This window comes from Alosa alosa, chromosome 8, assembly GCF_017589495.1.
Source record: "Alosa alosa isolate M-15738 ecotype Scorff River chromosome 8, AALO_Geno_1.1, whole genome shotgun sequence".
In the NCBI taxonomy this organism is placed as follows: domain Eukaryota; kingdom Metazoa; phylum Chordata; class Actinopteri; order Clupeiformes; family Clupeidae; genus Alosa; species Alosa alosa.
The window spans coordinates 14976363-14988862 of record NC_063196.1 but is presented as its reverse complement, the minus strand read 5'-3'; the positions used below and the strand labels follow the sequence as shown (position 1 = coordinate 14988862).

Below are 12500 nucleotides of genomic sequence, written 5' to 3'. Positions count from 1 at the left end.
TACACACACACACACACACACCCCTGATTTATGGCTCCTTTTCCAAAATAAGTAAAAACTTCCTGCTGAGCTGCATTCACAGCCAAGTGTAGCTGACAACTCACAAGAACAACAGCCAATAGCCTGACAGCAAACAACAGCCAATAGCCTCAACAGAGACAGCAGCCAATGGCCTTGGCTCAGAGACAAAGGTCAGATCGTCGAACACAGTCAGCAGCACTTTAACAGCGGGTCAACTTCTCGCATATACACACAAACGGTCCACTCAAACAGAAGAGGCTTCGGGCAGGAAAAGGCACCAACAATCAATTCTAATGTGTTAAACACCCACACACACCCACACACAAACACAGACGAACACACACAACACCAAAAACAACAACTTGGACTAAGCCAAAGCTCTCTGCATGAGACTGATTTCATAGATTGGCCTCCCAGTACCTGAGTGTCAGGTTAAACCCTTCCCCTTTCCATAAGTGCACCTGTTAGCACTGTGAGCACCATTTTCAAACCGAAGAGTCAGTTGTGCACACAGTAGGAGATGCCTTTACCGGCCCAAGAACAACCAAGTGTTGCCCTAGTGTTACCCCTGTCTTACCCCAGTGTTACCTGGTATTGCTCCAATGTTAGCCCTGTGTTACTCTCAGTGTTGCCCCTATGTTACTCCTTATTGCTCCAATGTTGCCCTAGTGGTTCCCCCATTTTGCCCCAGTGTTAACCTACTGTTACCCCCAGGTTACCCCTGTGTTGCCTAGGTGCTACCTCACTTATATCAAAGTGTGGATGCTGCCATGCAGCGTCCAGAGACTACCAGATCCTCTAGCTTGGCGTCCTGCTGTCTCAGATGCCCCTTGTTCGTTCCTCCAAGCTGTGAGAGTTGCAATCCCAGAGAGACAGAGGTCTGCCTTCCATCTCTGCCTGTGGAGTGGGGGATGTGTGTGAGTCTTGGTGTGTGTGTGTGTGTGTGTGTGTGTGTGTGTGTGTGTGTGTGTGTGTGTGTGTGTGTGTGTGTGTTGCTTCCCGGAGAGAGCTCTTAGGTTTGACCTTTTAAAACCACCACGGTTGCAGCGGCAGGAGAGAGAGCAAGGCCAGGGCGAGACTGGGCTTCGGGCCGCCATGCCAACCTCGTCTAAAAGCACACTGCACTTGAACTATCGCACAAAGCACCATGCCCGGAGAGAGAGAGAGAGAGAGAGAGAGAGAGAGAGAGAGAGAGAGAGAGAGAGAGAGAGAGAGAGAGAGAGAGAGAGAGAGAGAGGGATAGAGAGAGAGAGGAGGAAGCGCTAATACAAATGAAATAGGGGTTATAATGGAGCTCATTTGTGTGAAGTCAAAGCCACTTAAGCAGAAGCGCCACTGATCCCTCAAAGGTCAGCGACCTCTCCGAGGTCAACAGACTCCCCGGGGTGTGTGTGAATGAGGGGTCCCAAGTTGAAGTGGGGTACATGACGCGCCCGCCAACCCCTTCACCCTAGCAGAGCAAACGACCCCATGGCAGCCCCTCATGTCCCTGCATGAATCCTCAAACAGACCACACACACACACACCACACCACCACACACACACCACACACACCCCATCATACACCACACCACAGCCCAGCATGGGAATCTCTGTGTGCCACTATGAAAGCATTACCCTCAGGGAACTGCCTCCAGGCACAGAGAGGGCCAAAACATCACACCACACACAGAACTTTCAGTAATGTATACACCTACACACACACGCACACACACACACACACAAACACAAACACAATCAATGCCGGTCAGGGCTCAAACACACTTCCACTCATACACTTTTTTTTTTCGCAGTGGGGTAAACCCATAAGTCTATTCGTTGCTATATAGCACAACAGAAGTATCATATTCTCATATGACATATATGATAAGTTTGTAATCACAAATAATTACATCCCCTTTCATGTACAGCAACACAGAAAAATGTGTAGACCTACAGTGACTTGTTTTGCCTTTGTTCCTTCGGGCATTCGTATAAAATGTACATGCAAGCTCTTATTACAGGTTAATCATGTACTGTAAGTGTTGTATATTTGTACAATGGGATTGCTATGTACAACAAAAACTTGCATTGATATAGCACTATATCAACGCGCCTAAAGCGCTTTACTGTACATCGAAGGGGGAACCTCACTACCCACGACAAATTAAGAGTTAATCGTTGCAATTAATATTATATTATTATAATATATAATAATATAATATTAATATATTTTGAATTATCAGTTTCGTTCAGAGGCTACAGTAAACTCCGTTCTATGCCTCAACATATTTAACGTGATTTTCACAACACAGAGAAGACAACTTCAAAATACTGTATATGGATAAGTAAATGGCAACAATAAACCTATTGCTGATTCTGATTCAGTTCAGGGTATACACACACAGAGGCGTATCAATCTTTTCAAAAGTGTGTGTGTGTGTGGGGGTAGTATTTTCTGAGAGGGGGTGTGGACGATATTGGTGGGTGTCTGGGGGCTTCTACAGGTTAATGACCTGAAGCATGACCTGATACTTTAGCTAAGGGTATAAACTCAGTTTGTCATTTAAGGGTTCACTCCAACCAGCTCGATGCGATTCTTCACAGGAAGTGGATTAGACAGCAGGACAAGTGTGAGTAATGGGAAGTGAAAGGCAGCAGTGTCTCACACGCCACAGATTTAGCTCCCCCAACCAGAAGAGCTGCCCGATCTAATCGCCCAGCGGCTATCTTAACTGACAACAGCACTCGGCATCAGCGGCGTGGACACTTAATTGCAGACGTTTTATAGATCTCATAAAGAACATCAAATGAGCTTGGAGGAGCCAATCTAAACGCAGATTAAAAGGTTCGTTAAATTTGAAAATTGCTCGGGGAATTCGGAACATCTGTTTGGGCCCCGACACCTCAGAGTCCAAGGTGATCTTGCACAAACAACAATTTACAGACTTGAAAACATTTAGCAGCTTCTCCTTGATTGCTCGGAGAGCATATTGGTGCCAGTTCTGACCCGAAACTGGTGTAGACGCACCAGACCAGAAGTCTGCTGCTATTAGAGTTTGTGTGTGTGTGTGTGTGTGTGTGTGTGTGTGTGTGTGTGTGTGTGTGTGTGTGGGTTGGGGGGTGGGTGTTTGTGTGTACTGTAGGTGGGCAAGTTTGTTTTGTTTTCTCAGAGGAAATACAAAGGTTTCAGGGGAAGTCTCTTGCGACCACCGAAGGTTGTTAGAAAATAAAACAGCACAAACTCTCGTCTGAGAAACCTGCAAACTTTGCTCTCAAAGTCACCACCATTTTAAAGCACCTTCTGCCGTCCTTCATGGTCCACTTGGGCTGGCCTGCTGCGAGCTTGACGATGGAGGGAAGACCTGGAGTACAGCAGCTTACTCACACATTTGCTTTGTTTGGAAGCAAAAAGAACACATTGCCAACATCGGTCACCTTTCCTCGTATACCTTTACCTGTGTCCAGTACCAGGTAGACTATGGTGCCTGGTTTGTACTAGGTAGACTATGGTGCCCGATACCCGGGTAGCCAATGTTGCCCAATGCTTGGGGCTGCTGTGGAGGAGACATGGCTGCTTACCTTTGGGGTGTCCGGGGTCGGTGAACTCGTACTTCCCCATGCCCACTGTCCTCAGCATCTGCAGGCCGTTGGGGGCGTCCTGGGCTGGGCCGTTGCCGTTTGCTGCCGAGGTGGCGGGGGGTACCGAGGAAGGAGGGGGCGCGGGCTGCCCGTTGGTGAGGGGCAGTGCGGCGGCGGGCAGCGTGGGCAGGGGCAGGAGCGGGTGCGGGGTCATGTGCCCGTTGCCCATGACCACGGCGGCGGTGCCGTGCGGCGAGGGGTGGACAGCGGGCCCCGGCGCGGTCAGAGGGGGCTGGCTGCCGGCGTAGTGCGGGGGAGGATTGGGCAGGTTCATGAGCAGGCTGGCCCTGGGGGGTGGGTGAGGGGGTGGTGGCGGGTGGTGCTGGCAGGACGCCGAGTGGGGGGGCAGCTGGAAGTGGGACGCCGTGACCATCGGCGGATGCGGGGGCATGGGCGTCTGGATGGACGGGGTGACGCCAATGACGGGGGACTGGACCGACACGCCCTGGCTGTAGACAGGTGGCTGAGGGAGGCCGTAGGAGTGGGCGAGTAGACCGGACTGACTGACCGCCACCAAAGGAGGCGCCCATGGGGGACCTACAGTGGAGGAGAAAGGAGAGAGAGAGGGAGAGGGAGAGAGAGGGAAGAAGAGAGGGAGAGGTAAAAGATAATTTTATTAACTCCGTCATTAAACCATGGTATCATTGCCTCATAGAAACATCCGATACATGACAACAGTACGGAAACCCATTTAATGTGAGTTACGCATGTGTTAGATCTGCAGATACAAAGGAACAAAGCAGCAAACCACTTTCTACTTCATGTATTAAAAACTACTTGTCCACTCTCTCCACCTTCACACAACAAGGAGAAGGGAGAGGAGACAGAGAACAGGGAGAGAGAAGAGTGAAGATGTGAGGAGACTGGAAAGAGAGAGAGAAAAGAGAGAAAAGAGAGAGACAAGTCAAGATGTGAGGAGACAGGAAAGAGAGAGAAAAGAGAATAGAGAGAAAAGAGAAAAAAGAGAAAGGAGAGAAAAGAGAGATAAAAGTAAAGATGTGAGGAGACTGGAAAGAGAGAAGAGTAAAGATCAGAGGAGACAGGAAAGAGAAAAGAGAGAAAAGAGAGAGAAGGGAGAAAAGAAAAGAGAGAGAAGTAAAAATGTGAGGGGACAGGAAAGAGATAGAGAAAATAGATAGAAGAGAGAAAAGAGAGAAGAGAGAATAGAGAAAAGAGAGGAGAGAAAAGATGTGAGGAGCAGGGTTTCCGTTGTCCGGTAATTACCGGACATTGGCCGAAAAAAAAATCTAATAACGTGAAATCTCTCCGGTCAAATTGTCCGATTGAAATTGGCTAATAATCCCGCCCCCCTAACGCGATCTGAATTTGAAAAATAAGCCTTAAAATGTAGCCTAAGCCTATATTAAAGCAATACGTCCTCTGGCTATGTTTTTAAATGTACAGGCTCTACCGTTTGAAAGCTATTAAACAACACGCATAGCCTATGCTGCATTTCAAATAGGAAACATATCAAATAGGAAGCGCACGCTTAAAACGTCCATGTTAAACAACGAACAAATGAGTGAGGCGGTTCAAACATGGCCAGGCCCAGGCAGACTAGCCTTAAAAGTTTTGTTCAGAGGCCAGACGCGATTGATGATGATAAATTGGTAACGTCTAAGCCTAACATGTCCGGTCAACTCCACCACCACTAGATAAAAAGCAGAAGTGTCGGGCGTATCTGTCAGAATCATGACGTTGAAAGTGGAGTTGCGGGGTTGCGGCCGACACTGTCATTCTCCGTGTACACTGGACATGCAACTGTGTTCTGTACCCAAAGCATACAGTAGGCCTATGCTTTCTCTGTCTATAATCTGCAGGGTTAGGGCCTCCTCGTCGATTGCTGGTCCGCGGATCATTTCCGGCACAATTAAATGGTATCATTGAACCGCGGACCGAAAGAAAAATAAACTAAACATTTCCCAGAATAGGAAACATTTCTTGTGTGTGCGCATCTGTACAAGTTAAACAGTGGAACCAACGGAGATAACGTGGGGTAGCAGCAACAAACAACGTAGCCTTTTTAAAACAATGAACGAAGCGGACTCTTGCTGTCCATTAAAACATAGATACTGGCTAGATCTTGTCAGGCATGTTTAGGTAAGTTAGGCTAATGAACATGTTGCATTCTATTCAGTCTGATTATGTCATTCTTTAAGCTACATAGCTGTTGTCATGGAAAATGAACCACTTTCTCGAACCGCCAATCTCAATAAGCACTCTGATGTCAAAGGACCCGAAGGAGAACACCAAGACGAGAGATGCTGAAGACTGTTGATTCTTTATTTGCCGTCTTGCAGTGAAGATACAATTCTAACAGCGTCAGGACTGGACCGTCAGGCAAGAGAGCGATGGGTAACAGCTGCTTCCTCGATGAGATCTGATCTGAATGTGCTTGCGCTCTACCTTTTATGCTTCTAGGGGCCTGGGAGATGTCTCTTTCTCCTAAGAACCCAGGCCCCTTTTTAGCCAATCAGAACGTTTCTCGAACTTGGGATATTGGTGGAAACTCCGCCTCATTCTACTTCCTCTTTTTACCTGCCTTGACATTTCAATCTTATGACTTAGTCTCATGATTTCCAGACAGTCCTGCCTTTTCGAACTTGAGATATTGGTGGAAACTCCTCCTCATTTAGACATTAAAAATATGTATTGGCCAGGTGTCTATGTGTAATTACTTGTTGCTAGGTAGGGCCTGTATTCGTTTTGGCTCTGTGAAGCACTGTCACCTAATTTTGCTTCCTCTTTTTACCTGCCTTGACATTTCAATCTTATGACTTAGTCTCATAATTTTTCCAGCAAATGTTGCATGACATTGTACAAACAGTATTAAATAAATTTTCTGGTAAATCAAATCAGCATACACACACATGTATATGATCAAATAAAATCACCACACATTGCACAGACAGTATTACATCAATTTTCTGGTAAATCAAATCAGCATACACATGTATATGATCAAAAAAATCACCACACATTGCACAAACAGTATTACATACATTTTCTGGTAAATCAATCAGTATACACACACATGTATTTATGATAAAAAAAAAAATCAGCAGAATGCACTTAGCCAGGTTCTATTGTGTAATTACTTGTTGCTAGGTAGGGCCTGTATTTGTTTTGGCTCTGTGTGTCACTTTTACCTAATTCTACTTCCTCTTTTTACCTGCCTTGACATTTCAATCTTATGACTTAGTTTCATGATTTCCAGACAGTCCTGCCTTTTCAATCTTGAGATATTGGTGGAAACTCCTCCTCATTTAGACATTAAAAATATGTATTGGCCAGGTTCTATGTGTAATTACTTGTTGCTAGGTAGGGCCTGTATTCGTTTTGGCTCTGTGAAGCACTGTCACCTAATTTTACTTCCTCTTTTTACCTGCCTTGACATTTCAATCTTACGACTTCCAGACAGTCCAGTCTTATGACTTAGTCTCATAATATTTCCAGCAAATGTTGCATGACATTGTACAAACAGTATTACATCAATTTTATGGTAAATCAAATCAGCATACATACACATGTATATGATCAAATAAAATCACCACACTGTCTCCAGTTTTCCCCAACTAATTAAGAAGCGATAATAGGATATTTGACCGGCATATCATCAAAATGTCCGGAAAACGAAACCTCTGCTGGTCACTTTGACGGCACCATTTTTTTATAGCGGAAACTCTGGTGAGGAGACAGGAAAGAGAAAGAGAAGAGTAAAGATGTGAGGAGACAGAGGAGAGAGCAGAAAGCAACATCAGCATGTCTTTTACTTCTATCATGGGCTTAACTCTCTATACCCGCGACAGGGGGCATCTCTGGAGGGCTAGAGGAGAGCAGAGAAGAGAGAACGCAGCACATCAGTGTCACCCACAATCACAGCTCTGCCGTCTGTCCAGGCAGCAAAGCTAACACAGCTACGCTAACGGAGTCGGCAACAATCACAGCTCTGCCGTCTGTCCAACACGCAGCAAAGCTAACACAGCTACGCTAACAGAGTTGGCAACAATCACAGCTCTGCCGTCTGTCCAGGCAGCAAAGCTAACACAGCTACGCTAACGGAGTCGGCAACAATCACAGCTCTGCCGTCTGTCCAACACGCAGCAAAGCTAACACAGCTACGCTAACGGAGTCGGCAACAATCACAGCTCTGCCGTCTGTCCAACACGCAGCAAAGCTAACACAGCTACGCTAACAGAGTTGGCCACAATCACAGCTCTGCCGTCTGTCCAGGCAGCAAAGCTAACACAGCTATGCTAACGGAGTCGGCCACAATCACAGCTCTGCCGTCTGTCCAACACGCAGCAAAGCTAACACAGCTACGCTAACACCACTACACTAACACAGCTATGCTAATGGAGTCAGCGACACAGAATCAGCATCTCTCTCTGCTCACAGTATCGGGATCAGTGTCAGAATTGCAAAACCACCAGCAAAACATCGGCAAACAGTGATTCCAGCGGGGTGCGCCTCCACCAATGAGGACGCATTTCCTCTCGGCCCCTCCCAGGGTGATCTAATATGTCTTCTGGAGTTTGTGAATAATGAACTGGCACTCGGTGGAGATATGATAAAAGCATAACCCTCAGAGTTGTTTGATTTTTCCACAGTAGGGAGCCTCTGGTTTGGCATGGCCTAAGTGTGTGTGTGTGTGTGTGTGTGTGTGTGTGTGTCTGTCTGTCTGTTACGGGTGTGAGAGTTACTGCTCAGACTGCAGCGTTTGTGTCAACTTGGAAAACATGACTTAACTCTGATTGAGTTAAGGAGGGAGAGGATGTTCTGCCATCCCAATTAGGAGGAAATCCAAGAGTGGAGACACAATGGGTACAGCTAGTCAGCCAACGCCACAAACTCACTCCCCAACTCTACTGTATAAATAAACAGCCTTGTAATCAGCAGGGTGTGTGTGTGTGTGTGTGTGTGTATGATTTATGCAGACGTTCTGTGTATCTCTTGGCGTCTGTGTGAGTGTATGAACCACACACATTTTGCTCATGCCTCATGCGCGCACGCGCACACACACACACACACACACACACACAGAAAATGGGTACAGTTTTCATACCACACGTAGAGAGCAGCACAGACCCAGAGAGTTGTCACGGAGACTAATCTAGGTCAGCGGAAAGCGAAAGCATGTTAGATTTCAGAGGCGTGGTGGTGAAAAACAACATGACCGTCTTCCAGAGTTCTGCTGCATCTGTACACCTCCCCTCGGTGCCTGTCCTGATTCTGGGCCAGACGTGCACCATATCAGGGCCAGAATAGGGTTGTGAGAAGCCGCTGCTCACTGCTGGGTGGTGGCCACTGCTAGGGCTTTACCCAGAATGTATTGGTCCCGGGCCTGAGAAGAGGTGGCTTGTGGGAACAAAAGGGTCCACCCAGAGCAATTATAATCCAAATGTGCTAGATTTCATGAAATATGCAGATATGCGCACATACAGGACCACGCACACACACACGCGCACACACACACACACACACACACACACACACACACACACACACACACACACACACACACATATAAAGTCACACACTCTCTCTCTTTCCATCTCTCTGTCTCTCTCTCACACCCACACAACCTTTGGGAGAGATAAGGAATTAAAAATAACCCATGCTGCTCTCCGGGGCCTATAGGGTAATGTGATATACTGTAGGAGAGCAATGTGTGTTATGTGTGCTATAGGGTAATGTGATATAGGAGAGCAAGTGATAAAAAAAGCCAGATTAAATAACATTATTCATGACCTTTACCCAGGATGCTCTGTGGTGTGGAGGACGAGCAGAAGCAGCTTTGGGGCGGACGCGGGCGTGGGGTGTGGGGGGTAGTGTGAGCGGCATCTGTAGTGGATGGGCAGCATCGGTGCTCAAGGAGGCCGTTTGCATGTGCATAATTCAGCAACCGTGCGGCTAATGATTTCCAATACACCACTTAATTTCCTCCTCTTCAGCCGTCACCAGGACCCCCCCTCTAGCACCACACCAGCACCAGCCCCCCCTAGCACCACACCAGAGAGGCTCACTTACTCTCTCAGAGCCCCATGTTTAGACAGTTTCATTGAGGGGAAATCTGGACTCCTTTTCAGAAGAGTGTGGCCAAGTCGTGTGCTCGAGAGCAACATCACTACTCATTTCCCCCTTTATCAGAGCCTATTAAAGGATTCATGTACATTTTCTGAACAATAATCTGGCTGCCGGTTTAAATATATATATATAATTCCATTTGAAGGAGGAACTCATTAGCACGGGCTAACATGCTCTCTCATTTGCATTTGAGCACATCGTCTGTACGGCTAATGAAAGGTTTTAGAAAGGAAAAGTAATTGCATTAACATTAAATGGATCCCAGTCTTGATTGCTCTCTTGTACCGTTGTAATTAAAATGAAAGCAGATGAAATATGAATCGTTTCATGAACACCCCTCAGTCCCCATTCTTTTTTCCCTCAGAATTTCTATTTCAATTTTCCAAACTTTTCAATCAGATGGAGATTGTTGGCGTTGCGGGGTTCGCTTTTTTGAAGAGCAGAAATTAAATTGCAAATAAGGCAAAGGGCTTAACAACAGGGGTGAATCTGCAGTCTCACCCGTTTCATTTCAAACTTAACTTTAATTTTTTCCAGAATGTTCTCAGAAGCTGAGTTAACTTTATGTGGTCAGTGGTAATTAATTCACACAGTTGCCGTGGCTCCTGGGAATCTTGCTTTTGTTAAATGTAGCGTGGCACCCTGCAGTTAATGACAGCACTGGGGTTTGTGTGTATGTGTATGTGTGTGTGTGTGTGTGTGTGTGTGTGTGTGTGTGTGTGTGTGTGTGTGTGTGTGTGTGTGTGTGTGTGTGTGTGTGTTCACATAGCAACATCACAGTGAACATCACACCTGTGTTCTGCTTTGTGAGAAGCAACATGACATCCGCAATAGTGAAATCTCTCCCTTCTTCCCTTCCTCCCCCCTTCCCTCGCTCCCTCCCTCCCTCCCCATCCCTCTTTCCCTCCCTCCCTCGCTCTCTCCCTCCCTCTCTCTCTCTCCCTCTCTCTGATGTCCTGCAGAGGAACCTGAGTGGAGTGGACTCCCGCTGAGCTGCACACAACATTAACAATGACCCCCCCTCAGACAACTCCCCACTGAGCACGCTCAGCAGGGCCCCCCACTGTGTCCTCCTCAGGGGGGCACAGGACGAAGCAAGGGCCACACAGAAACGCTCACATGGACCCCCACATCACACATGCACCCCACTCTACGAGTCAACCAACGGCTAACCAATGGCTAATCTTGAATCCTTGGATGACCCGTGCACCTCACAACACCCCCCCCCATCAAAAAGTTGACCACTGTCCCGAGGGCCACGCAGGAACATAGACAAACTCACCACTGACCTCTCCTCCAACCCCAGAGTCAAACACGGGCCACACATTTAGGATGAGCAGAGTCCATCACACACTGCAGGCCTCACAGCAGTCAAGGTGAATCATAGCTCCATCTGACTCCTGTTTCCATAAAGTCAGATGTTGTTTGGTTAGGTGCACGAAACAACATTGTTTCACTTCACTGACTGATGCTAGTCAGTCAACCATGGAAACAATCAATATGGCCTTCTCTCCACCACCATAACAACTAAATTTCCCAGCTTTCCATGACTGGGCGATACGCTAAGAACTCTGAGCAGAGGACTTGAGAGTGGACTTCCTGTAGAAATATCTAACTTTTTTTTTGTGTGATCATAATTTTATTCATTATTTTATTTTTTATCATTTTTACATTTTTTTTTTAAAATGTCCCTCCAGACTCCGTCCACACACTTACAAAAGATAAATTTGCTCACACTTCATTCTAAAGTCCCAAAATGTCGGGTTGCTTCCACCATTCATCAAGACTTCTGGACAGTTTACAGTAAATGAAGTATTCTGGCTTTGGAGACCTTTTTTTTTCTTTCCAGATGTGAAAGTGCCTTTTACTTCTGCCTATCCCCGAGAGGCTGCACACCTCTCTAAGTGTTTCTCTACAGTCTGCCTTTAGTCAAAGGTGTTGTTGTCTGTAGAGCTGCCTGACATCTCTTCTGTACGTGAGTCTTTCAGGTACAGCCTGTCTTCAGTCTGAAAGAAACTCGCCAGGTTCTGAGATGCCAAATCCGCACAAAAGAAATGAGATGGGTTTTTTTTTAACGTGGACTGTGGTATGTGTGTGCCATTACCAGAACATTCAGCATTGACAGAGAGGTGGCAGGAGGCGGCTGTTTGGCTCTCTCACTCAAACAGCAGGACACTTCCTTTTAAAGTGCTCAAAAAGCCCTTCAGGACATATCACCTTGGACATTAGCCACAGCCACATAAGACCAAATGCACTCTGGGAGAGAATTCATTTGATTTATTTTCTCTCTCTTTCTCTCCCTCCCTCCCACCCTCTCTCTCTCCTTCTCTCTACCTGTATGCACGTGTGTGTGTGTGTGTGTGTGTGTGTGTGTGTGTGTGTGTGTGCTTGTATGTGTGCTTGTATGTGTGTGTGTGTGTGTGTGCTTGTGTGTGTGTGTATGTGTGTGTGTGTGTGTGTGTGTGTGTGTGTGTGTGTGTGATTCTAAAAATGTGTGTAACTCATTTTTCCAAGGCTTTTTTCTTAAAAAAAAGAAAAGAACACAGTGCCTGAGAGGTTCAACTATTTGTTGTGATAAATATCTTTCAGTAACCTGGTCCACACTATGTCATTAAATGCTGGGCTTATAGCAGTTTTTATACAGCCTTTATTACACAGACACTACACCGTTAATAATTGCCACTATGAAATAGGTTTACAATAGCTTAACATGCTAAAAAAAATCTCTTTCCTCAGTGATATTGAACACATTGAGCAACACAAGTAGGTTT

General features: G+C 46.4%; 1 protein-coding gene across 1 annotated transcript in view; it reads right to left on the bottom strand.

Moving 5' to 3' along the window:
* Positions 1-12500, bottom strand: part of LOC125299279 (kelch-like protein 29) — a 162126-nt gene that overhangs the window by 100176 nt on the left and 49450 nt on the right. The window contains exon 3 of the mRNA XM_048250496.1: positions 3583-4179. Within this exon, the coding sequence (XP_048106453.1) occupies positions 3583-4179 (597 nt within the window). The remainder of the gene's footprint in view (positions 1-3582; positions 4180-12500) is intronic.